Source organism: Dryas octopetala, chromosome 6, assembly GCF_963921425.1.
Source record: "Dryas octopetala chromosome 6, drDryOcto1.1, whole genome shotgun sequence".
Classification (NCBI taxonomy): Eukaryota; Viridiplantae; Streptophyta; class Magnoliopsida; order Rosales; family Rosaceae; genus Dryas; species Dryas octopetala.
Window position 1 is genome coordinate 12,927,172 of NC_141371.1, and position 26,077 is coordinate 12,953,248.

The 26,077-nt window shown below is 36.2% G+C and overlaps 5 protein-coding genes across 7 annotated transcripts; 1 reads left to right on the plus strand and 4 right to left on the minus strand.

Annotated features, from left to right (window-relative positions):
- Positions 1–206: 206 nt before the first annotated feature.
- On the minus strand, positions 207–5,218 carry PRFB3 (peptide chain release factor). Its single transcript, XM_086248692.1, has 6 exons — positions 4,973–5,218; positions 2,996–3,213; positions 2,336–2,533; positions 1,816–2,025; positions 883–1,060; positions 207–669 (listed from the first exon to the last, which is right to left on the minus strand). Exons 1-6 carry the CDS (start codon positions 5,145–5,147, stop codon positions 395–397), a joined length of 1,254 nt encoding a protein of 417 aa, XP_086104818.1. The 5' UTR covers positions 5,148–5,218; the 3' UTR covers positions 207–394.
- Positions 5,219–6,007: 789 nt separating this feature from the next.
- On the minus strand, positions 6,008–12,464 carry LOC147282513 (N-acetyltransferase). Of its 3 annotated transcripts, none has more exons than XM_086249082.1 (14): positions 12,407–12,464; positions 12,220–12,321; positions 11,981–12,026; positions 11,795–11,894; positions 11,582–11,679; positions 11,348–11,399; positions 11,049–11,141; positions 10,382–10,492; positions 9,663–9,993; positions 8,774–9,282; positions 7,525–7,634; positions 6,792–6,850; positions 6,510–6,697; positions 6,008–6,196 (listed from the first exon to the last, which is right to left on the minus strand). In XM_086249082.1, exons 1-14 carry the CDS (start codon positions 12,462–12,464, stop codon positions 6,008–6,010), a joined length of 2,046 nt encoding a protein of 681 aa, XP_086105208.1. The 3 variants fall into 3 exon arrangements, with proteins under 3 accessions (XP_086105208.1, XP_086105210.1, XP_086105209.1); XM_086249084.1 differs by having other exon boundaries at positions 8,774–9,240; positions 9,813–9,993; positions 11,795–11,862; positions 11,958–12,026; XM_086249083.1 differs by having other exon boundaries at positions 11,795–11,862; positions 11,958–12,026.
- A 2,359-nt stretch (positions 12,465–14,823) lies between these two features.
- On the minus strand, positions 14,824–15,594 carry LOC147282514 (putative F-box protein At5g04010). Its single transcript, XM_086248223.1, has one exon. The coding sequence runs from the start codon at positions 15,592–15,594 to the stop codon at positions 14,824–14,826; it is 771 nt and encodes a 256-aa protein (XP_086104349.1).
- A 3,114-nt stretch (positions 15,595–18,708) lies between these two features.
- On the plus strand, positions 18,709–23,056 carry BPG2 (P-loop containing nucleoside triphosphate hydrolases superfamily protein). Its single transcript, XM_086247813.1, has 4 exons — positions 18,709–18,846; positions 18,939–20,285; positions 21,149–21,312; positions 22,273–23,056. The coding sequence occupies exons 1-4, from the start codon at positions 18,732–18,734 to the stop codon at positions 22,621–22,623; spliced, it is 1,977 nt and encodes a 658-aa protein (XP_086103939.1). The 5' UTR covers positions 18,709–18,731; the 3' UTR covers positions 22,624–23,056.
- Positions 23,057–24,931: 1,875 nt separating this feature from the next.
- LOC147282516 (F-box protein CPR1-like) lies at positions 24,932–26,077 on the minus strand. The gene has a single exon (XM_086248224.1). It carries the CDS (start codon positions 26,075–26,077, stop codon positions 24,932–24,934), a length of 1,146 nt encoding a protein of 381 aa, XP_086104350.1.

Genomic DNA, 26,077 nt, shown 5'->3' on the forward strand with positions numbered 1-26,077 from the left:
ACAGTATTATTTAATTTATCCAGCTTTCTAATCCGATACAGCACCAAACACAAGATAACACTTAGTCCAGCTTACTCCAATCCAACACTATCCAGCACAATCCATAAGAATAGTCCAGTCCAACACAGTCCAGCATACCAAACGTGGCCTAACAGTTGTAATGAGTTTTAACATAATCAACATGAAAATAAATTGATTACAAATAATACTTTTAAATTCAAAATTTTCATCACTACCATAATCAACAACTTTGTTGGTCATGGAGATTGGTATAAATTGACAAACCAAGATGTTAATCTAAGTCTATGTTTTTAACCAAAAAAGAAAAAAATTGCAGTCTCATCATTGTACAAAGAGAAGTTAAGAGGGACCAAAAATTCAAAACCATGTCACTTTACTGTCTTGTATAAATATGAGCAGCAAGAAGAGGTTCGAGATTTCCATCCAAAACAGACATTAGGTCAGGCAGTTGGATGCCTGTTTTTACATCCTTGACTAGCTTGTGTGGATGAGACGTGTAACCTCGAGTCTCTTTTTGCCACACACTGACAATGTCATCTTTCTTGATATCACTAACCTTGGAAACTCCTTGTTCCAATGCAAGGATGAGAAGCTTGGCTTTCAATCGGTTAATGGCCTTCATCTTGTTTGCAAAGTGGCTCCTCTCACCTGCACATAAAAGGGTTACTTTCTTTTCCTTTCATATATTGATAATAATTACAGAGGATTTGCTTGAGAAAAAAGATTTATGGATTAAGAGAAATAATGTTGTTACTGGTGTTTTTGTTGTGTAACTATTCCCTCTAGAAATATGGTCAGACCAGCTCCTAGTTAGCTCATTGCAAGAAAGTATATAATGGGTTCTAGTAAACCACCAAGTACCTGATGATTGGACACTTAAGCCTGTGGGTTTATGCTGGATGTTAACTGAAAGTCCAGTTTGGCTCTGCTCTTCTTCAAGCATTGACGGCAATGCAATAATTAAATCCTCATCATCAATTTGTAGGTCATGTCCTTTTCCAAGAAACAAAGGAACAACTTCCACACCTGCTGAGCTAGCCTGCAAGATGTTCAGTTTTGTACTCTATAAACCACTGACATGGCTAAATTCAAACACATAAAAAGGCACAGCAAGAGAAACCCTGGAGTCGGATCATTATGGCACTAGATTTTGCATTAACATATAAAGAGCAAACAATCTTTAAAATTGAACCAAACTAAAAAGGAAAAAAAATTCAGTATAAATTTAACAAACTTTGCAAGCACCCTCCCCTCCCCCACCTCCAAAAAGAAGCCAATAATCTAATACTCAAAAGCCATTAGCCAGTGTTAGTCCAATTGATTTAACAAAAAAAGAAATAGAAAACAGGAATTTCTTTATGTCTTATATATCATCTACAAAAAGAAAAATACCACTTAGTACACACAACAGGAAAAGAAAAAGATGGAATTTCTGTCATATAAGACGTCGAAACTAATGTTAGGAGCTAGAGTATCTGGAAACCTCTTTATAACTAAGAATGAGGAAATTTTTTGTAAGTACCATAGAAGGAAATCATCCTTGAACATAAATACATAATAAACAAGTAAAAACAGAAACTTGATCCCAAATATGTGGTCAGAGAATCTGTTTTCTCGTCCTTCCAAATTACATGTTTTGTATCACACTTATCTCTCCATAGGTTATTTTTCCTTGCAATCATGAATTCCATCAGACAATTTTTCTTTTCAGTTTCCAGTGATCTTAATGGTAAGAGCAAAAAAGAGCAATTTTGATAAATTTTGTATCGAGTCAGAACAGAAAGAAAGTTGTACCTTATGCAAAGCAATTTCTTTTTGAGAACTTATAATGTGGTGAACACCTGTCTCTCCGGAAAGATAGCCATAAGCAAACTCAAATTCAAACTCAATAGTTGCTGACTTGATGCCACCATTCATGGAAGAAAGCTTCTCTGCTACCCTACCTTTATAACCTAGCTTTCTGGCCCATTTGGTATACATGCTTATTAGTTGTTTTACCCATACCTGCATTATAGGATTTTTGTCAAAATATGAACTTTTTCAAGGAGAAAAACACTGAGTCTAAATACAGAACACCTTAGGGCATTCAAACTTTTTTTTTTGGCCAGGAGGGCATTCAAACTTTTAAGTAAGCAATCTTCAGAAGTTTTTTTCTCCTTCATTGTACTAGATTCTAAGTTTGGTGATGTATGAAGTTTCTGCTTCCATTCTGCCTACTGCATTCTAGGTTACATAATTAATTAAGTTGTCACACACTAACACTTTCACTCATATGCAAGCCCATAGTAGCGAGAGCAAAAGTAGATTATCAAACCTCAGGGTAGCCTTCGCCTCCAGCTTTTATAATTAGACATGCTCCCTCCATATCATATGGTCCCTTCAGAAGCTTGGACATCTCATACTGATCCAAAAGCTTGCTTACATCTAGAGATGCATCATATGCTTGCCTAAAAAGCCCATAATTTATAGCGTCTGCCTCTGCTAATTGCGTTATCAGCTTTGCTTCTTCAATCTGCAGAAATAAGCAAGCATAGTCATGTTCATCTGAGGAAATAAGAAACATAATCAAAATAACTTTTTTACTGACAAGTTCTGAATCTTTTGGGGGAAAACTAAAACTAAATTTTTTTTACTGACGAGCACACTTGACTAGTAAAATACTTGATTGACGTGCACTTCAGATGCTGACTAAATCGAGCAGGTATGACATGAAGTGCAATGCAGCATTGTGTGTCTGTGATATATCGAGTATGGGTTAAATATAGTATCCACTTAAACCAGGATATATATAATGGTTGGTCATGGCTATTTCCATCACAGCCAGTGGGGGATTATTAAATTTCTAATCCTCAATGGTACACCCAGCTAAAACTGGTCAGACCTCCATATCCATACATCTAAATCAAGTATAACAGTATATCAGTTGATGACTTAATATAACCTCAAATACACTAAGCTGCATATACTGAGTCACCTTATATTTCAGGTCTTTGAGAGCATCAACCACTTTTGCACTGTCAGCCAACTTGGCAAGAATCTCATTGGACTTAGCTGTGTCATCCCAAAGGTCATAGTCGCGTATTAATTGTTCCTGCTTATTCCGTCTTGCTTCTTCAAGTTCCAATGCCACTGGGGCCAAAATTTCAGCTCGGAGAACTGCATCTTCAATCTTCTTTTTCAATGAAAATAAACCTACACAAAATCGGACTATCATTTGAATCCCATGTAATAATCATAAAAATTTAGTGGTGATTCAGTAGAAAGTTCCTTTTGGACAGCAAATAACTCTGGAGCTATGATTAATAATAAATAATCAATGACTTCTGACCAGTTCACTAATTTGATACAACATATTCAACAACTGATGGCATCCTCAATTCAGTTTTTATTCGTGAAATGGGGAGATAATAAATTTTATCCTTCTTCCCAGCAGTGAAAGATTAAAGGTTTTGTATTCCCCACAACTACACATGACAAGCCTATAGATCTAAGATGTTATTTCATATCACAAACTTTAATCTGAAACACCTAGTGAATAAATTTTTACCACTTGACACTTTCATCTAGTATATTCCTTAGGAATTTAGAGTAAACCTCTTAGACCTTTTGGTTCAATAAAAACCACTTATCTTTTTTGTTAGTGGGTTTAATCCTTTGAATAATTTTACAACTCAGCATTCTTCCTAATATGATCTGGTGAGCCGACATGGTTCCCACTACGTCTACAACTTTCGTGCATCACAGAATTAGGTACATTAATCCTTCCTTGCACCTCAGAATAAGGTACATAAACCCTTACGTCACAGAATTAAGTACATTAAGTCATTAAACCTTCCTTTCACCATATAATTAGGTACATTAATCATTCACACAGTTTATTTCTTTTTCCTTTTTGGATTAGAAAATAAACATACACCCAATGAGATTTAAACCTGCAACCTCATCCTCCACCCAATATTTATGTGGAGATATGTCATAGAGCCCGGACATTGACATCATTGACCCCTATTCACCCTCTAAACAACCAGAATATCTAATATACAAAGTTTAAACATCAAACATGTGATTTAACAGAAGTGCATCCCCTTTAGGTAGCTGAGACATTAAAGGAGAATGATAAAAGAACAAACAAAACCTTGTAGTTTCAAGGTTTCTGCTTCATGATAGCAGAATAGCCAACTCACTGGCTGTACTAAGTATAGATATTGAGTTTTCAGGTGCCCCCTCCTTAACATCTTTTTTTCCCCCAAAAATAGGTCCTAACATCTTTTTCCGATTCAGGGTCAAACTCTTGCGGTGGGTGTGGGGCTGTGGGGGAAATAAGTGTTGTACTAATGGAGATACAAGCCCCACAACTCCTAACATCTTTGATAAGTACTTGTACTGTTTAAAGTAAGTACTCTCTAAATCCTCCACTTGATTCAGCCCTAACTGTTTCAATAAAATATTCCGTGCCTTTGATTCAGCCCTCAATTGATGTGGAGAGTATGTCATGCACCTTGTTTTGGGACATCGACACATTCACCTTCCATGGATAGTGCAGGCTTCTTGTATTTTAAACAGAAGATTTGAAGGAATACAAAGATATACAGAACCTCAAAACCTTAAGTACTTCACTTGGGATTTTCAAAACCAAGTGAAGCAGCTCCAAAATGGCAGAAGCAATTAAATAGCTTATTTTTGCACAACCAATATATAAACTCAGAAAGTTCAAACAGATTATATTTTAGCATGGACTAGTCCCCTAATGCATTTAAGCCAAACCCATTTCCAAATTTGAATTCTCACAATAAAATCAGAGAAAAGCAATGTTATTTCAGCATAAAGTTGCTTAATTTTCAATTGGGTCTGCTCAATTCATACAAAAAATAACATATCCTTAACAGATATACGTATACATACAAGCACAGAGAGAGAGAGAGAGAGAGAGAGAGAGAGAGAGAGAGCAGACCCAGTTGTTTGTAGACCCTGTTCTTGTCATCCATGCAATGGGTGAGTAGTGACTGCTGCCTCATTCTTTGGGAACCTTTCCATTTTGAGCTGAATATGGCCGCAGTAGTAGTAGTGGCAGTAGTGGTGGTGCTACCATTTCTGGCTAATGCGGATTCTGCGGCCATGCTAGCCATCAGTAGAAAGAGAAGTGGGAACACTAGGAATCAATTGAACTCTGTTGTTTTAGCACGTAGAGAAATGAATGCCCAAGGTCTTATCCTCATAACTCTTGACGGTTGCCAATATTAAGGTCTTAAGTATTTCAGACATTCCTATAATGTTTTACACTTTTACGGCATCGACACCGCGACATCCAAAGAATTTTGGTTGGTCCCCTTCAGTTAAAAAGTTAAAGTTACAAACTAATGGGTAATTTTCGTTTTAATTTCTTTTTCAAATACATTTTATGAAAAACAGTCTTAAATACCAAGTGGATCAGTAAATGACACTAATTACTTATTTAGTTTGGGATCAAAAATAGATGAAATGACAGTATGACACTAATTACTTATTTAGTTTGAGGTCAAATTTAGATGAAATGGCAGAATCTCTTTACAAGTGTTCCAATGTTTAGCTCAACATTCGAATACTTATTTTAGTATATATTGTTAAAGTTGAATATTCGAACTCTAGCGTTAATGCTCAACGCAAACACTAAAAAGTGAACATAATTATTTGATTGTTTTATAGCATTTAGCCTATTCTGTTTTCTTACTTTCAGTTATTATTCACTTTTTTCAAATTAGATAAATCAGATATGTTGAGGTTTACGTGAAGGCATTTCGGGACTGTTGGGTAGGTTTAGATAACAAATGTCAAAATTTAAATGAACTAGGAAGTACCATAAGCAAATAGGGCAATACAATTTCCTTTTTCTCATATGAAAAACAAAAATAAAAGACTTCCCATATCCTTTTTCTCTTCTAAAATTAACTGTTATATGAGAGATTTACATTCACCAAAGACCATCTACACCATGCGTGTCAATTCCTCCTCAAAGGGACTCTGCAAACTGAGGGACCTCCAAGTCAAGTTCTTGCCTCATGACACAGTTCATAAGCCAATCACTGCTAAAAGTGCATATCCCCTTCTTTACAGCCAACAATACTTCTTCCATATCTTCTTCGCATGCCACAAAGATCGTTTTTGAAGCTTCATTTACTTTCTCCAGTCCACCAATAATCTGAATTTGATCCAATAATCATTGGCAAGCAAAACTTACTTTTAAATAAGAAAAAAGAAAACTAAACCTTGGCCATGTCCACAAGACAGGAAGTAGTTAGCAGAAGTCCGTGAAAGAAAACATTTTGTGATTGCAATTTAGCAAGGTTTCCTAAAACATGTCCCTCCAATTTGGTAGATTTCATTTGCTAAAAAATGCATTTTATAAGTATGACATACAAAATGCAAGATGTCATTACACTAGAACACTACCGAATGTTCACATTGCAATCACATGCATGCTTAACCAATATTCAGATTCAGAGAGAACTTACATTTGCACCAGCAGACCTGACAATGGCAGATAACATCCTGGCAGGGGGTTGAACATGAGCTGCTATGTATACATTATAGCCTTTTAGCAAGCCATGGGGACTTGCTTTCGCTCTGAGAACTGCACCTCTTAATTCAGTTCTATATTTAAGTGCAAAATCTTCATCATTTAATATGTAAGATGATTCGTCTGCAAGTGAGAAGCCCAACAATGAAAAAAAATGCTTAAGGTTTAAATATTAGTAATACAACAAAACCATAGACTTATAGTCAATCCAACTCACCCAAATATCTTCCTTGACGAAAGCTTTCTTTCAACCAACAGGGAGAAACTATCCAAGCTCTGCATAGAACAGAAAGCTGTATGAATAAATAATAAACCATAACTAACAAATATGTTCACACTTACATTGAAACGAAGTATTTATGGCATTTAATGAAAAGTTAAAAAATTTGTTTAATTTCTTATAGACTAATAATTAATTAATTAAAGCAAACCAGGCAGAGTAGTAAGAAGCCTCCCAACAGATAGAACCAAGAGAGAATGAAGACCGAAATTTGAATTATAAGCAAGGATAACCATGAATGTCAAAATACACAAAATGTAGCATGGCACAACTAACAAAGTCAAATGATCACTGGACACACAGTGATAGAGGACAATAGCTAGCTTAGACAACAAACACACACACCCCGTATTTCGTTGTCCCTTATGTGCCAGAATGGCCCTATTAATCATATGAACTGAAAACCACAACCACTCAAACCACTCAAACTTAGGAAAAAGCCATGAAATCAGATGATCCTAATTCCTAAATACATTACACAACCATGATAATGGTAATCTCACGCATGCAAGACAGAAAAGTTACCTATAAAAGGCTTATAATGTACATAATTATTACTGGATGAAAAACCTATGAGATCATAAAATGTAATAGATCTTTTCAATAACAATGACAGCAAGAAGAAAAAAACACATCTAAACAGTTTAAGCTTCTGAGATTGACTACTAACCCTGAACAAAGGGCAGTGCAGAAATTCAGAGTTGTTCTCACTTTGCCCGTGACAACATGTGTGCTTGTACTTCCATCAGATGTAATAGCACCACCAAGGTCCTCAATTACCTATATATATTAACCAAATATAAAAATCAACAAAACTCAAAATAATTAAATGCAGTGGAGGGGAAAAGCACTTCATATCATCCCAAAAAATATTCGACAATAAAAAGTAAGAACCATTATCAATAAAAAGAAAAGTAAATAAAATGCATTAAAATGATCACAAAAAAAAAAAGTCAGTGCAGCGACCTGATTTGAATGACCAACAAACTCATCTTTGCTGGAACAATCTATTAGTTTGAGGACAGAAGATCCTATTCTTTCAGGAACGAATATAGAACCTAATCGAGATGAATTCATGTCATCTGAATGGATCAGAATAAATGGATTATACATATGGAGGTTTAAACTGATACAGCACTGTGGAATTACTCTACGTACAAGAAAGTCAAAGTTTCACGAGTGACGCAAGAATGGTATCATGAGAAACCCTAAAACACTATATTTAAGTTCTGAAAGAAACATTCACATTCTAACAAGTGCAGGAGCACACAAACACGCGCATGCACAAGCGTGCACAGACGTGCATACACAGGGAGGGAGAGGGGAGGGGGAGGGGGAGGGGAAGAGAGAGAGAGAGAGAGAGAGAGAGAGAGATTAAGTATTTTGCCTTTGCAATATTTGTTACACCAGTTCAACTATTTGAATTCACTAGTCATTCATTCCAAAAAGTCATGCTGGCCTGATCATGCAGGCCTTGGGCTAACTTCTAATCAGTTTTTTGTCCGGCTCTGGTCGGGGTTTATTCAAAATTGGACCATCTCCAAAGCCCAGCCCACGATCAGGTCATGCATAGTAACCATTGAGCAAGGATAGCAGTATTCTATCAACGCTAAGATATTAAAGAGTCCCCTAACTAATGTCAAAACAGAGCGGATATCTACCAGGTCCATTTATAAGCCATAGATCATTCACACCACTCTTCTTGTAGGTTGTGTTCAAAGAGAGAAGCACGATAAAATAAACACACACATATGTGCCCACATACACACATTATGTATGACAAGAATCAAGCAATGGTGGTAGCAAACAGCGGATAGAGGGCATGATCTTCTAACCAGAAATGGAAACCGCTAAAATAAGAATGACAATTGACATCAATTAGTGATATTTGACAAAAATAATTATTAAAATGTATATACCTTTGTGAGATTTGCTTTCTTAGTATCATCGGCAATATTCATCAACATGATTTTAAAGCATTCTCTTTGTGACTGAAACTCCTTCCTGACTAACGTTGCTGATGTTATATTAACCGGTCCACATTCTTCAGCAATATTTTCCTTGTAACTACTAGCCAAAAGATCTCTAGGAGGATCTGCCACAAAAGATTTACCTTTGGAAGCAACAAAGGAGCATCCTTGTAAACAAGAATCACTTCCACCAGTTTCTGAAACTAAACTGAAGTTAGACTCAGATTGGCAACCAACTAGATGGCTTCCCTTTACTTTTTTTGACTTCAATGATGATATTGAAGCTTTCCAGACCTTTCTCTTTGCAGATGAGCCTTGTTTGGAGCAAGGACAGTGGTTCACATCAGCATCAACTACAATATTGGATAATTCTGAACCGATGACCAACTTGCAGGACTCCTCTCTGGTGAGAGGAACTGGATCCCTGCAATGCTGCATTGTTTCCCGACACCCAGAACCTATCAAGCACAACAAAGGTTTTAACACTCACCATGATACAGATGGAAGTTTGCTTATAATATCAAATTGTAAATTAAAACAAAAATTAAATATTTAAGTAAATTAATTTACTCCATTTTTGCGTAGTTCAAATGGGATTGTATATGAGATATATGGGCAATTGGAACGTTAATAGATTAGAATTAGGAAACAAAAGTTCTGTCATTTTGATTAAGCATCTTCATAACCGTTCACATCCACAGGAAGAAGATGTGCATCCATATTAATATATGAACAGTTTCACTTCCATATGAGTCCAGACATCCCTGTTGTTTATAGGTATCTATATAATGAAACAATTGGAAATTCAAAGAACTGGAATAAGCGTAAATCTACCTACCTATAGACAGGTTATCTTCTTTTGGAATCCCATCATATAACAACTTTTCAGGCGGACAATTTTCACTTCTCAAAATCATTTGATTTAGTGATGCATTCGGAGTATAGTAATTCCCGGAAGAAAATCCTGGCAGTTGATTTTCTAAAGCACCAGATGATGAAGGCTTGCCCAACTTCAAAGACTCTGCAGTATTTGCTGAAACGTCCTGGTTAAGATGTAAAACCATGAGGGTTGAACCACCAGGAAAGCATAATGCTCTACGAATGTCAGCTTTAATAGGTAGCCTGCGGCGTCTACCCTTGCTATCCACCTCTGCTATTGATACAAAACCCTGCATGTTTAATCAATTACTACAAAACTTCAAAATTGTAAATAAAATAAACAACAATTTTTTTAAGAGGAAACAAAAAAGAAGAGAAGATGCGTAGGGTCTAAATTTCCAGAAAATGTATCCTCATATTGTCAGATATATAGCTTCAAGAAGTTTCCTGTTGTAAGTGTTAGATTAATTGAGTTGTGAGCGTGTGCAACAGGGAGAAAGATAGATAGTTGCTTTCTTGTGATACAATGTTTTCCATCTTTAATAAAAAGAAGAAAAAATTAAATTAAATGTGTACAAAGCGCAATGGAGAGAATATATACAAAATAATAATCGCCAAAACCAACAAGAAAATACAATTACTATACCGTGCTCTCCTGTACTGTACATCATGAATTACCTGTTTAAGCCAAAATCCTTCAGATTCCTTGTCTCCCCAACAGAATATTGTGCATATACCAACCCATTGAAGTCTCTTTTTCAATTCCATGAACAACGAGCTACCAAATCCCTGAAATTACTGGTTAATGTTGACATTAACCAGTAAAAGAGATTATCCCTATAGTACTAGAAAGAGTAATAAAATAAAATAAATGGGCCAGGGGGAATATTAAAATTTATGGCATGAACTGTGAAGGGAACTGCAACCAAGTTGATTGCATTTATGGTGCTTCCTATCCCCCCCCCCCCCCCCCCCCCCTCTTTCTTCGAACCAGCTAGTTATAATCCTGCGTATTTTGGAAGATAGTATAAAGGTATTAACTTTATTATCTCTGGTATATGAAAAAAACCGGAAAGCTTAACAATCAACCTTGGACAGTCATACATATCAAGTGATTTTTTGAGAATTTGAATTTCATTCTTAATTGAGCATTGGACCTTAGACAGGAGCATTTCATCAGGTGGTGGTATTAAGAACTAGACATCGGTCATTGGGTGTAAGTGTGTTGTCATTCTTAAGAATGCAAAGCATATTTCTCAGAGAAATCCCACATTACGCAAAACTTTAATTGTAAGAAAAAAAAAATTAAATTATTTGAACTGATGAAAGAAAGTAGATAAAAGACCTTGTGCTGGTATATTGAACTAACAGCAGCAAGAGGAATCTCGGCGTACTGTGTGTCAGTAGGAACTATTTGGTAAGTGATTGCAGCTATAACCTGCAAAAAGAAAACAGAGGGGAAAAAAATAACAAACAATTGTCATCAAGGGGAAAAAAGGCTTTAGTATTTCATTACGTTGCATTAATCTATTAAAGCCAAAAAAATTCTTTTTTTTAATATAAAACATGCACACGAATGTGTAGGGGTAAAAAGTCGGTTGATGAAAGCACCAGAAAAAAAAAAAAAAAAAACAGCAACCCTACCTCTTCAGAATCTCCCATAGACTGAGATTTCAAAAGCAAAGTGCAATATTTCCTGCAGAAACATCTACAAATGATCAAAAGTGACCTTGCAAACATATAAGTAGATTTACACTAAGCATCAGTGCAGTTTGCATTTTTAAAATGTGGAGATAAGATGAAGACAAAAATAGACATGCAGCTAAGGAAAGGTTTACTACAATGAAAAAATAAAAATAAAAAGTTTCCTAATTATACCCATTTGTGACGCATCTTTCGAGAAACATTGATTGCTTCCCAGTATTGGCCGCAAAATTCATTGCAGGAAGTTCCTTAATGTAGATTTTTAGTACTTCCTACAAGTACAAACACATATAAGTTAGCGAAAACGTAAACTGTCAGGTCACGAGGGAAAATATTTCACACACATACAGAAAAAAAGGGAAGAAAGAGGGGAATAGAATTAATTACCTGGAGATAAGATTTCCCACAGCTATTGGTATCTTTAGGATTAACAACCACGAACGAAAGATCGCCCCCTAAACATATATCCAGAAATAAAAGATTAAAGCTGCCCAAATATCAAATTTCAATCGCAAATGTTTCAAATGCAATATAAATAAAAATGACTTGCCTTTCTCTTCAGATTTAAAATGCGCGACAATACTATCATTATCATTACTTCTTTCCACCTCTTTCCTCACTACCATGAACACAAACCCAATAAACGCAAGCCCAATAAATACAAACCACAATAACTTATATTCGAATTCAAATATGGAAAAATTGAAAAAGTCTGACCCTTTTTTGGTTCCTCATAAAACTGTATTCTTATTCTACCGTATAAATGAAAAAAAAACTACTGCGAAAGATGGAAATGGTTGTTGAATAAGTACCTGAGATTGTGATTTTGGCGCTTCTGGAGAGGGAGATTTGGAAGGCGTCCGGGTCTGACTGGCAACTGAAGTTGTTTGCTTCCACTGTGACCTCGCAATTACCTGCGAAATACAATAAGTGATTAGGATGAGTGAATGAATGGCTTTGAGTTTCTAGGGTTAGGGTTTGCTCTGTGATTTTAGTTACCGATTTGGATTGGAGAGCGAGAGCGAGAAGATGATGAAGCGGTCTTTCTTGGCGCCATGAGAAAATGTGTGCTTTTCGATTTGGAAAGTGGGAAGGGGGAGGGAGATGCCGAGATGATATAAATAGGCGGGAAACCGGGAAGTGATGTACTCAAGTAAAATTCATTTAAAAACTAAAATTTTAAATTTGGCCCTGTAATTTGAGTCATTTCAAATTGGTCCCGTGTATATTTGGGTTTTATAATCAGACCCTATAATCAACGTTGACAAACTTTAAAAATTAAAAATTAAAAAAATTAAAAAACCCTAAACCCTACTGTACTCTCTTAGTCTCTTTATCCGACTCTCCTCACTCTCAAGAAAAATTTGGAAAACCAATCAAAATTTAAGTCAATTAAAAGCTTTTAACCTTTTTTTTATTTCTAGAAATTTGACCCCGAGTAATACTCGAACACTCCTTGAGCACTACTTGATAGAGTTCGAGCATTACTTGGAGGGGTTTGAGTACTTCTCGAGAAAATTCAAATACTACTACAGAGTCAAATTAAATTCCAAAATTTTACAAAATAGTTATAAGTCTTTAATGAAAATCAAAATAGGTTGGTTTCCAAATTTCTCCTCTCATTCTTTTCCCTCTTTTTCAACGCTAATCCCTCTCTCTCTCTCTCTTCAATTTTACCTCAACTGAACCCTAAGCCAAAATTTAAGTAAAATTATAAAAGTCCTTAAAGCAATTGAGGTAACTCAAGTGAGAAATTTGGAAAACAAAAACATTTAAGTTTCTATTAAAGATTTTTAACCATTTTAAAAAATTTTAATGTTGATCCTCGAGTAGTACTCGAGCTCCCCTCGAAAAGTGCTCAAACCCTATCGAGTAGTACTTGGGAATCAAATTTTTTAATTTTTTTTTTAAAGGTTAAAAGTCTTTAATTGACTTGAATTTGGATTAGTTTTTCAAATTTCTCCACTCAAATAATCAAATTGAGATGCTGCCAAGTCAGTTGAAACACACATGAGCTTGAGCAATTGAGGTATGTTTGATTTTCTTTAACAAGTCATTTTAGTTGCCGGATACCCACAAGAAATATAGGCATTGCATTGTTTTGATTATTTGTTTTTGGTTGCTTTAGTTATGTGGTCTTGGTTGCTTTGAAGTATTGGGTTTTGATTTTTTTACATTGTTTGGGTCTTTAGTGTATTGCTCTGTTTTATTATTTTAGTTTCTGGCTATTGTATTGCTGTCATGTTTCTAGATGATAGCAAATTATGTATTGGTTTCGTGTAGATTTCTTAGTTTCTGCAAAAAAAAAATTGTTCAGACAAAAAGGTTTATTCAAGCATCCAAATTCCATTACCCTGTGTAATTTTTACATAATAATTTTACTAGAAGGTTATAAATCTCATATATCCTTTAGATTTCTTGTTGCCCAAACCAATGACATACATAATTAAGAAAATCTCAGAGCTGTCTTTTTGTCCGTTAGGCTTCTTGTAGATAATTTAAAGACCTAAATAATAATCACCAGCCTATTTTTGTAGATTGGCTTAGCTAATTAAAATTTCTGGATTGGTTCCTTGTAGATGTTACGCTTGTTTTTGTCTTGTAGATTGATTAGTTCTTTGTAAGAGTATGTTAAACAGAGCTCCATTTTTAATTTTCGCACAGGTCCCCTAAATCTCAGAGGCAACCATGTGTTTCACCAACCCAGAGAGAGTTGGGATAAAGCACTTGGTGGTGTGGTACTTTAAAGAACTTTGACAGGGTAGTAATGGGTATCTGCCCATGTTCAAATCATGTTTGGTTGACTCGGGTTTTCTCCGAAACCCTGTGTTTTTTTGTCGAAATTGGGGGCTTTTAGACTTTAGAGCGTATTCTGTCACTGCTGCATTATTGAAGGAGGACCTTGTGTTTGATGAATCATGAATGTCCATTACCAGTTGAGAACTATGTAGCTCATGAAATTAAAACCCTAAGAAAAAGGTCCAGTATTCAGAGAAAGCACAAACTGTATCCCTTAATTTGCTTCAGAGTGTTTAAATTACTCTCTGGATTAGGAGGTTGCATATATGGGATGTAAGCTTCTCTAAGTCTGTGAAGCCGGGCAGCGTTTCTCATTCTTTAGATGCATTCAAAATTATTGTTCGTGTATTTGCATTGGCGGGAACGCAGATGGAAGTGTGGGCTTTGCTTAGAGATATTGTATGCTATTTATTAGCTAGATTCACGTCACAATGGGCTTTGCTTTTCCAAGAATTTTTCTTCTAAATATACTTTATGTAAACGTTTAGGGATATATGAACACAAATGATATTTCCACAAAAAGTTACCTCTACATATATATATAAATGGAACAAAATATCCATGAGCATATACAGATATATTCAAAGTAACATGTTTTGTTTGTTGTGATCATACATTCATACCACACAAGGTAGAAGAAAGTGTTGCAAGTATCTTAGAGCATCATCAACACTCACATATCTCCAATTTATAATACTCAACATCCCCACACTCACCTTCTTCATCCTCCTATTATTACAAAACCCCAACTTTAAATCCGCCACAATCCCACTCGCAACCACGCTCCCCGGCGGCGACGGCAGCTCCTCCGAGAACCACCCCTCCACCCCTTTCTCTTCACAATCCATCATACTAAAAACCCCTCTCCACCCCTTCAAAACCACATGCCACGTCACCCTCACCTTCTCCCAATCTCCCATAACCTTCAAAACCTCGTAGTCATCAACATCGATATCAAACTTGAAAATCCCGTTGGGATCAACTACGAGTTCAGCCCCGGGCCTTTCGAGGGCAAAGAAAACGTTTAATGAGTTGGTGCTGAAGATGTTGACGGCGAAGATGAGGTGGTCTAAGGTGAGGCGGGGCTTGGAGGGGGTTTGGAGGCGGCGTTTGGCGGCGGCGCGGCCAATGGCGTAGAGGCGGTGGAAGCTGGGGACATTGGCGGCTGGGTTTGGGATTGTGAGTTTGAGGTTAGAGAGGGAAGGGAAATGGGTGGCGCAAATGGGTTTCCAAAGGTGATCTGAGGACATGGAAACGAACCATGACTTGCACACGCATGAGGCTATGGCTAGGGTTTTGGGGTCAAGGTAGTGAGATACAAGGACAAGGACTTCCCATGGCGGTGAGAAACTGTCATGAAAAGGCCTAACAATAACAGACATGTACATGTCCACGTTCTTTTTCTTCAAGTGTTGTATTTTGTTGAACCCAAAATTTGATATCTTAGGGAGTCACAATCAGGGGTTTGATTGACAATCGGCGGTGGTTATAACTTATAAGTGGGTTGGATTGCTGGGGTTTTAGGGAACACACGTGGCCAGCAGTTGTGTTTTGCATGGATATGGGTTGCCACGTTAGATTGATTTTGTCTGTTGGAGGAATACACGTGCCAGTAACGGATTTACATGCGCCATTAATTATTGATACATGGAGTAATTAAGAAAACTAATTTCAGTGATAGGGTGCCACGCAGCTTTAGTTGTGCTTCAATATTATTGAATTCCATGTCATTCTTTATTTTACTACATTCTTTTTTACAAAGACCATTTTAATAATTTTACCAAAAAAAAAAAAAACCCATTTTAACATTTAATTTATAAATTTAAAATCACAGTAAAAATATTAATTGACACGTGTAAAGCACATGCTAGGAAAATTTAATATATAAGTAATTTCACTTTCCTTATTTTTATCTCTTTGTTATAATTTATGAGTAAAACAATTTCTTATCTTAATGAATCAATTTGATTGGTCAAATTTTGATACACAAAATTTAAAACAAGATTTATTTTGACGACTGAAAACACCAAATGCTGTACAACATCATACTTGAGCATGAGACTGTGCTTGGATCTCATAAAAAGACAGTTGATAGAGGGAGAGTAAGTGAGCCTTTACTGTGATACTATAAATTAAATCACCGTTGTACTCTGCATACTTAGTCGATCACTAGCAAAATTGCCGGCACGTTGCTGCGGGTGTTTTAAATTTATAGAACGCATATAAAATTTATTAAACTTGTATGGAAGAAATACATGGCAATATAAGTACATCAACGAAATTGTAAAACTTAATATTTACATCAATATTTGCTGCCATGCTTAACTTATAAAATGTGAGTGGATGAGAAATTTAATACGCTGATTGTGGTGTTAAAATATTGTTCATATCTTAATAAAGGAAACATCACTCAAAAGAAGGTTATATCAGTTGGTGGGACAATTGTGTGTGTCCATATACAAAACATTTGCAGTATTTAGTTGTAGATTGTTCAAAAAATATATGGATGGTTGTTGATTGGTTAGTTAATGGAAGGTTTCATTTTCACTAGTGGTGAGTTGTTCATCTTCTTTGGCATCTCCCGCAGTGGTGGTCTTTTCATGTTCACTCTCTAAAATAGTGGGATTAATTTCGATTGTTGTGGGAGGGTCCTGATCTCCCTGGCTGGAAATTTGGAAAACAATATTTGTTAGGATTAATTGAGCTAGTATGAGGTTAAGAATCAACAACATGTATAAAGAAAGGGAATAAATTTGTTGCTTTACTTCCTAGAGAGTAAATCATTGATGCAAGGTGAACATAAGTTTTGAAAATTAAATGCAATTAAAAAAGTATGCACATAGTTGTTGAAAAAGGAAAATAATTGAGAGGATTTGAAGTTTGCACAATAAATTGTGAGAAGAACATGTGTCTCAAACAAACAGACCAAAGCTTTGATATGGTTACCAAACCATCGCCCACAAATGGACCAGCATAGCCAAAGAGCAAAAGAAGGGTGAATGACTAAAGAGGGCAGACCTAACCTAGGTATTCATAGAATGCGTGTTCTCGGTATTCACAGAATGACACGCAGATAAAAAATAAAATAAAAAACTGAAAGGAGAAACAGAAGAAAAAGAAAGTAATAAAAAAAACAAAAAAAAAGAGGGAAAAAAGAAAGACAATGCGAAATGACCAAAATGGTCCCAACTTACCAAAAAATGGGCAAAAGAGAAATAGCACTGTTCTTAAGCTACAGTAATGAACAGTACTCCACCCTCAATGTATATAATTTGGTTTCCTCCATCATCTTTATATTCTTCGAGTTGTGTTTGGTAGAAAATAGAGTAAGTCAAGTCCATAATTATCCTCTCATTCAATTCACAATTGAATTTATATCACGAAAAATTATGGAATTCATTTACATATGCCTCATCCATGATACATGACATGTTAGGTAAATGGGTACATGAGAAATTCATAGTCTTAATCATAATTAAAATACCAATTGGGTCATTAAATATTGGGTGTTGGCACCAACAAGGTTCAAATTGAAATTAGAGAATCAATAATTGGGTCATGAATTGTTAATCACATAATTGGAGACACATAGCCAAATTTCACTAAAGAAAAGCATGAAACAAATATTAGCCCCAAAAACATGACAAGGCTAGCTGGAGGCAGCAACCACCATTTCCATGGTCAGCGCCCATATAATGCTTTCTTCGAGTTGATTAACTTCGATCAATTCCAATTATCTTTTCTGTATACTTTTGTCTGTTTCGTTGCTACCGCGAGATTAACACAATCGATCAAATCATATAAATATGCCTTCAACACAATATAGGTCATTAAAAGGATCTTGGAGACCCACCAAAGCATTTCAATCACTACAAAACCTTTTTTTTTTTTTTTTTTTTGCCAAGGATCACTACAAAATATTTAAAATAACACTTTAATATGTATGAAATTAAATTGCAATCATATATAAAATCAATTTTTATGACTAAGAATTTACTTAGACATTTTAACAAACACTCTGCGCTCATTGAAAAAAAAAAAAAAAAGTACATTTCCAGCCCTTATAAAGTTTAAATCACACCTAATAATTCACATAAAACATTTTTATGAATACCAATTATCAATTAATGATAGAACACTGTGAAATCACCCAAAAAATGACAAAACAAAAAGTACTGGACAGCAACATTACCATCCATGCCGTGTACATGGGCAACCATACATTTCTCATGTCAATTCACAACATGGCTCTGATTCACCTGAAAGTATGATACCAAATAATTGTATTTTTGTGTTTATATTGGTTTTTTTATTGTTTAAGTCTAAAAAAAACAAAAAACCCCCTTAAAAAGAGTTGCACTTATTTAATGGGTGGGTATGGGACAATGGGTGTGGGCATATAGCATGAAGCACTAACGACCCGATTTAAATGGGCCGCCCAGCCCACGAGCGTTTGACATCTCTACCCGAAAACAACGTTAGACCAGAGTCACCAGAGTGTCTCTCTTCCCTTCCCGTGAACAAAATGACAACTTTGTTATCTACAGCAACACTCCCTTCAGCAACAAAGCTAAGCCTGAAGCTTCTCAACAATGGCAATATACATGAAATCCCAACTCCAAAAGCTCACCTTTTAACAGGTAAGCCCACAATACCTCTCCATTTTCCTTCACTTTTATCTTTTTTAGAAAAAAGTGATAGGCAATAACACTTTTTTTTTTTGGTTTCTTAGGCTTTAGTTTAGGCAAAAACAACCATAAAAGTAAACTTTCATTCATAAATTTTGCTGTGAAGAACCAACAAAGCATTGAAACAACTCAGAAAATTCATGGGAAGATTACACCAAGAAAAGGTGGAGGAATTGGAAGCCCAGTTTTGAGTGAGGGAAGAGATGGGGATGAGAGGTATGGGCCATTTTGCCCTGGCTGTGGGGTCTTTATGCAAGATAAGGACCCAAACCTTCCTGGGTATTATCAGAAAAGGAAACTAACTGTATCAGAATTGTCAAATGGTGAGGAGGGTGTTGAGGGTGAGTTTGAAGAGTTTGATGAAGAAGAGGAGGAGTTTGTGGATGGAATTGAGGGTAGTTATGAAGACAGTGATGGTGAAGAAAGTGAATTGGAAATGGGGGATGAGTTTGACTGGGATTCAGATGAATTGGAAGCTAAGTTGTTGGGGGAGGAAAAAAATGATTTGGATTTGGATGGTTTCACTCCAGCTGGGGTTGGGTACGGTAACATTAAAGAGGAGACTATAGAGAAGATGAAGAGGAAGAAGGTGCCAAAAGCGGAAAAGAAGAGAAGGGCTAGAGAGGCTCAGAAAGAAAAAGAAGAGGTTACGGTGTGTGCCCGGTGTCATTCATTAAGGAATTATGGGCAGGTGAAGAACCAAGCTGCTGAAAACTTAATGCCCGATTTTGATTTTGATAGGTTGATTGCTACCCGATTGATTAAACCTGCTTCAAATGCCAATGCTATTGTGGTTATGGTTGTTGATTGTGTGGATTTTGATGGTTCATTCCCTAAACGGGCAGCAAAGTCATTGTTTGCAGCATTAAGAGGAACCGAAAGTGATCCTAAGCTTAGAAAAAAACTGCCGAAGCTTGTTCTTGTGGCTACAAAGGTTGATCTCCTCCCATCACAAGTTTCGCCTGCTAGGTTAGATAAATGGGTCCGCCATCGTGCTAAGGCTGGAGGGGGACCTAAACTAAGTGGGGTTTATATGGTTAGTGCTCATAAGGATTTGGGTGTCAGGAATTTGTTGTCCTTCCTCAAAGAGTTGGCTGGTCCTCGAGGGAATGTATGGGTTATTGGGGCTCAAAATGCAGGCAAGTCTACTCTAATAAATGCGATGGCAAAGAAAGAAGGGGTTAAGGTTACAAAGCTCACGGAAGCTCCAGTTCCTGGGACAACATTGGGGATTCTGAGAGTTGGAGGGATTTTGTCGGCTAAGGCAAAGTTGTTTGACACTCCAGGACTTCTACATCCATATTTGGTGTCCATGAGATTGAATAGGGATGAACAGAAAATGGTTGAAATACGGAAGGAGCTTCGTCCTCGGACTTATAGAGTGAAGGCAAGTTATTTGTTACAATTATTTTGTATTTTTGGACCAATTTTTCTGTACTATGCATGTGTGTAATTCTTATGTCCATTTATTTTATTATACACAAATTTTGACTAAAGGTGGTACAAAACTAATTGTTGAGACTACTTGTTAGTGTTAACAATTGATTGCTGTCCAGATCTTGTTGAAAAGTCCAATAATTGATCTTATTTAATAGCATATGAATGTTGAATAATCTATAGAGTACAGGTCGCCACTTTTACTGAAATAATCAAAAGACATGTAAACTTGACCTTATTTGTAAGCAATTAGTCCTTCTGGTTTTTTATTTTAAGTTGCAGATTAGGAATGATTTGTGGAGCTTCATTTGCATTATTGTGCTGGATTTATCTTAGAATGAATGTTTCACTAACATCCTTGTTTCCTGCCTCTAACGATCTCACATTTTTAACTTTTCAAGAGGCAACGAATGGCTTTTTAAAATTCATCAAATGTTACATTCCTTTGTTTACTGGTGCAAATGATACTAGTTTTAGTTCTAGTTGATATGAGAGGAACATGGACGATTATTTTATAATAAAGCAAGCAGTGGACGCTAGTTAATAGTTGCTTGGGTGTCTTTAACTATTATGTCTAGTGTTTTAAGCTCTTTAATTTTTGTTTCAGTTGCTTTTTAAGATTGTAAGTTATCAGTTCAATAATCTATATAGATTCTATTTTTATTATTTTTTTTTATGAGAAGAATGGGTCCCCTTAATCTTTCCATGTATATGCAATTTGTTGATGCATGAGGATGTACTTATGAATTTTGAAGGTTGTGATTAAACCTAAGTGCTACTGGATCTAATGCTTGATATGCTTTATATCTGCAGGCAGGGCAGGCCATACATGTTGGTGGTTTATTGAGACTAGACCTTATTCAAGCTTCTGTGGAAACAATTTATTTCACAATTTGGGCATCACCAAATATTTCTTTACATATGGGGAAGATAGAAAATGCTGAAGAGACTTGGAGGAAACATGTTGGTGTTAGGTTGCAGGTATTTCTTTATCCAAATTGGATACTTCTTTGCCATATTATGCATGCATAGCTAGCTCAATTCGATTCAATTTTTTTTATCTAAACTCTTAACGATATCATAGTCCTGACTCCTGACATGTGCAGGTAATATAAAATGATTCTAACTGAAATTCATCTAGTAAACCTGTTTCTATTGTATATTTTATGTGTGTATGACCAACATTGAGTGGGATTCATCATTTAAATCTTGATAAGCAGTGATTAGAAATTGGTCATTCCTATAGAAAATCTCCTCCAAAGGTTTGACAGGTGCTCTGAATCCACTCAAGACTTCAGCTTACTCTACGGTCATCAAGGATGAAACCTGTTCTAGGAATTGTAATGGTGACAATTAATCTGATTGATTTTTTGGACATTTTCCTCTGCCTATGAAATTCAAGAGGAAGTAGGCTCCTCAAACATACTGATGTATCACCAAACAGAAATACAATAGGAAGATTTACAGAAAAGGGAGAAGATATGAAGAAAGAATTAGACTAAGAAGAATATTTAAAAAATATTGAAGTAGTACTTCGCGTCCACATCTATAAGCTAAATGTTCAAACATAATGAGGAAGTGGTAGTTCGAGTTGTCTGTAGGACTGTCTTGGATTAGTATTGACATTGCAGCATAAATTGGAGCAGAAAGAATTCACAACTCCTCATTGCTGTTTCATTTTGAAATGGTTTTTTTCAGAATGTAGTATCATTTTAATGTATCTATTGTGGCAAATGTGTCTTGAAAGTTTTTTCTGTTTGTGCATTTGCACTTGCATGCCTACTTGGCTACTTGCTGTTGCACTAAAGTAAGCTATGCTAATATTTGAGTAAGAAACAATAGGGAATCACTTTGTTTTCATGCTTTCGCAAAATGCAAGTGCTCCATTCAGTCAACTCTATTTTTTTTATTTTTTTTTTCTGACTGTATTTAGCTTTGCAGCCTCCAATTGGCATGGACCGTGCTTCTGAGATAGGGAAATGGGAAGAGAGGGAAATCAAAGTGTCTGGAGCAAGTTGGGATGCAAATAGCATCGACATTGCAGTAGCTGGTTTAGGCTGGATTTCTTTAGGTCTCAAAGGGGAAGCAACCTTGGCATTGTGGACATTTGATGGCATTGAAATTACTTTGAGAGAACCATTGGTTCTTGATCGGGCACCATCTCTTGAGAGACCTGGGTTTTGGCTACCGAAAGCAATATCTGAGGCCCTTGGTAACCAGACCAAAGTTGAAGCTCAGAGGAAAAAACTTCTAATGGAGAGTGCAGATTTCCTTTCTGAGGCATCCATTTGAAGAGAAGATAAGCACAACTGGTCTGCATCCTTTTCAACTGGCAACAGGATCTACCTTGTAGCTCTTAGAAGCCAGCTGGGGAAACAGGTTCTAGATTTTGAGGAGATTTTAATGGCAACTCCTTCCGAGTTGATTAGTTGAAGGGAGTGCAAAATAGTACTTATGGAGGTTTGCTGTTTATCTTTATAGGTGTAAAATATGAGCTTTTGTGTTGCATGAGGTAAATGCAATGTGTATATTGAATCATTCTTAGGCCAAAGATGATCCTGGCTACTTATTATCTACCCAAAGAAGTTTCCGGTGATCTCGGCGAATCTTTTGTTAGGAGAAGATTTTCTCTGAAGAGAAAACCACTTTTATTCATTTTTTGGACATTTGGTTGAATTATTGTTAACCAAGGATCATTATAGGAAAGGGTTACTAATTTTGTTCACTGGTGGTTTTTTATTCACAGATAAAAAACTCACTCTAAACTTCATTTATTTCCGACAAGTAAGATATTGACGTATGTATTGCCTCCCCCCTCTGGTTGCCCGCGGGGGGGGGGGGGGGGGGATCCATGACAAAGGTGCCTCCTCTTTCGTACTTTTTTTCTGTGGTAAAAGGGAAGTGCCCATGATGAGTGCTTTCATTTGCTCAGGTACGCATCAAGGCGCCTTCTTGCTTAGAGAGATCTTTTCTTTTCTTTTCTTTTTTTATTCCGCAAATAAAAGTTATCTTCGAGTCAACATAACATATCTAAGCTAATCATATCATCTCCTTGCATATCTCCACGAATGAAATCGCTAAAGAAAACAGGAGGGAACAATGATGCCAACACTTGAGAGATCAAAGTTGGGTGCAAGAGACAAATTTTATGACCCTTCCAACTATACTACCCTAACAACTGCCTTGCTTGCTTAGAGAGATCTGAGTTGCCTCCTTTTGCTGATATGTTATTGATTTCTGAGAGAAAAATAAGAAGAAAAAATTGACATGACATAAAAGGTTATTTACCTACTAGTGACGGCCAATTAATAATTTTAATTACAAATAAAGTCAATGATGATATTAAGCTAAATGGGAGTTTGTGTACATTCGTCAGCGTACTTAAACTCTCGAGCGCTCAAAGCTTTATAGTGTGTTTAAGTATGTTTTAGGAGAGTGACAAAAAAAAAAATTATGTTTTAGGAGATTTATTGGTTAAACATTTAAATGGTTTCTTTTTTAATGCCCAAAATGAAAAATAAAATGATAATTCAGCCCATCTTAAAAAAACACGTGACAATTCACCCCACATTAATGAAAAACGAGATGGGCACTAAGCCCAGTGCACGCCGCGTCTTTTTTCTTCAGTGTTTTACAATGTGGGCACTGTGGAACATAGACTATATTATTAAAGTCACTGTTACATAATGGCTATACTCAATGCCCAACAACAACTATAAAAAGGCATAAAACATGTCAATAGTTCATAATACACAAAAAATCACCCTAATGGAGTTATATAAACCTCAATATTGTTAGACATCTCACATTTTTATATCATAATTTTATACCATCTTATGTGGCAACTTACATGACATTCATATATTGGACACTAAAAAATATAAAAAAAAAACTCAAAAAGAAAAAAAAAAAAACTTTGTCCAGTAACATAATAACACGTAAGATGATATAAAAATGTGGTATAAGAATGTGATAAATATAACATTATTGATTTCCAAATTCCGTCATCCATTCTTTTGTTAATTAAAGGGTTACAACATGCAGAGTCTTATCATCATTACCTTGTTTATCAAGCAAACCAGCATGAAAACAGAACAGAAATGTTCTGTCAATCATGCTCTTACCACCCTCATAACATAATGCTATAAAAATATGAGATTCAGAACCCAATTAATTACCTTCCTTATTTTAGATTCAAGTGACTAAATGCACACCCCAAATTCATCATGCAAAGAAAAAACCAAACCGCCTATTTAAAAAGATTGAAAAGTTTACATATGTGTTTATTTGGGATGATAGAAAGTAGAATGCCAATTGCTAAGGCATCTGTTACTCCAGAAAGTGACTCTTGTTGTCTACCGTTTTAAACACAGACACAATCTTGAAAACCCGATGAAATCAAACAGTGGATAAACGGAAACCAAATTTGAAATAGAATTGAAACTTTAATCATTAAAACATAATAATCATGAAATAAACAGCAGGAGCAGCCCCAGTGAGCCTCTCAAAAGTAATTCACTGGGGAGCGAAATTAAAGTCACAACAGAAAGTTTGTCTCAATTAACCCAATAAATCTAATCAAAAAAATTGGTCTTGCTCCTTAGTAAGAAATAGTATTGGGTTGGTCAAGCAAGACAAGACTCTGTACAAAAGAATTCAATAAGTAGTAGTCCTTATAGCCATCAATCCCAAAGTCTTTAACTTGTTTGGACTTAGGGTCCACCGATTTCAGCATTCTGCTATCCGTTTGAATTATTACTTCACCACTCTTTCTAAAACCATATGGCTGTATACAAGAATCTTCGTCGCTAACGGTGAATAATTTAGTCCAGGATTCTGCCACACCATACTCTGTCATCACCCACATATCGAGAGTAGATGAGCTAAGATATTCAAACACCGCCAGGAACTCCCCATATCTGGAAACATACGGTGGACATTCTCCCACAGCTTTGCGCAGAGGCACCTCGCCAAATGATTCATTGACCATATCAAACGTTACAATGGAACTAGTGAATCTGTCCTCATCCTCGTGACGAAATTGGACCCAATGCACAGCACCATTGACAAAAGCATGTACACCGCTATAAGGCCTAAAGTGGGCAGGAATAGCACTGACACTCTTCCAGGAGCCCTTGGCTAATGACCAAAACTCAAGAGCCTCACATGGGGTTTCTCCAAGAAATGATTTACTCACAATTCTCAAAACCATATAGTCATTGACACGTGAATCATAGCAAAACACATATTTTGCATGGCTTTTAGTGACAGTAGGATGCTTGGGAAGAATCCCGAACTTTCTAATAGATGGGTTCCAAAGTGCTATGAAACAATCATAGTCAATAGAGTAGGCAGAAAGGCATACGATCCCATTACAAGTTCCAATTACACGGTTTTTGATGGGTCGGTTGTTGAATATTGGAGTTATAAGCTTGGTATACTCACCAAGTGCAGGGTTATCCAAATGCAGTGAGTAAGGCGCAAGGAGTTCTTCTTCGGCGACAGCCCTGAGTAGAAGGAGACGAACGTCGTCGTTTTGGCTGTTTCTGAGGTGGGTTTGAATGAAGGTAGGGCTTTTGATCAGAGCGTTCCATGACTTGCACACTGCGCTGCATTTGATTATGGATTTGATGGGCAACCTCAGCAGGATTTCATTGACGATTTCTTCAGGGAAATAGTCTTCGACTCCCCAATATTTTGCTCTAATTTTGGCGGATTTATGACAAAGTTTTCTCGTGTCTCTCAT

Bases quoted from the DNA above. Each gene is read 5' to 3' on its own strand.
- PRFB3 (XM_086248692.1), bottom strand. From the start codon at position 5,147: ATGGCTAGCATGGCCGCAGAATCCGCATTAGCCAGAAATGGTAGCACC. The intron at 1,061-1,815 runs GTACAACTTTCT...AACATCTTGCAG, and splicing joins AAGAAATTGCTTTGCATAAG to GCTAGCTCAGCAGGTGTGGA. The intron at 670-882 runs GTACTTGGTGGT...TTTTATGTGCAG, and splicing joins CTTAAGTGTCCAATCATCAG to GTGAGAGGAGCCACTTTGCA.
- LOC147282516 (XM_086248224.1), bottom strand. From the start codon at position 26,077: ATGAGAGACACGAGAAAACTTTGTCATAAATCCGCCAAAATTAGAGCA.
- LOC147282513 (XM_086249082.1), bottom strand. From the start codon at position 12,464: ATGGCGCCAAGAAAGACCGCTTCATCATCTTCTCGCTCTCGCTCTCCA. The intron at 10,493-11,048 runs GTCTTTTATCTA...CAGTAATTTCAG, and splicing joins GTTCAATATACCAGCACAAG to GGATTTGGTAGCTCGTTGTT. The intron at 6,197-6,509 runs GTAAGTTCTCTC...GATCAAATTCAG, and splicing joins TCAGGTCTGCTGGTGCAAAT to ATTATTGGTGGACTGGAGAA.
- LOC147282514 (XM_086248223.1), bottom strand. From the start codon at position 15,594: ATGTACATGTCTGTTATTGTTAGGCCTTTTCATGACAGTTTCTCACCG.
- BPG2 (XM_086247813.1), top strand. From the start codon at position 18,732: ATGACAACTTTGTTATCTACAGCAACACTCCCTTCAGCAACAAAGCTA. The intron at 18,847-18,938 runs GTAAGCCCACAA...TTGGTTTCTTAG, and splicing joins AAAAGCTCACCTTTTAACAG to GCTTTAGTTTAGGCAAAAAC. The intron at 21,313-22,272 runs GTATTTCTTTAT...TTAGCTTTGCAG, and splicing joins ATGTTGGTGTTAGGTTGCAG to CCTCCAATTGGCATGGACCG.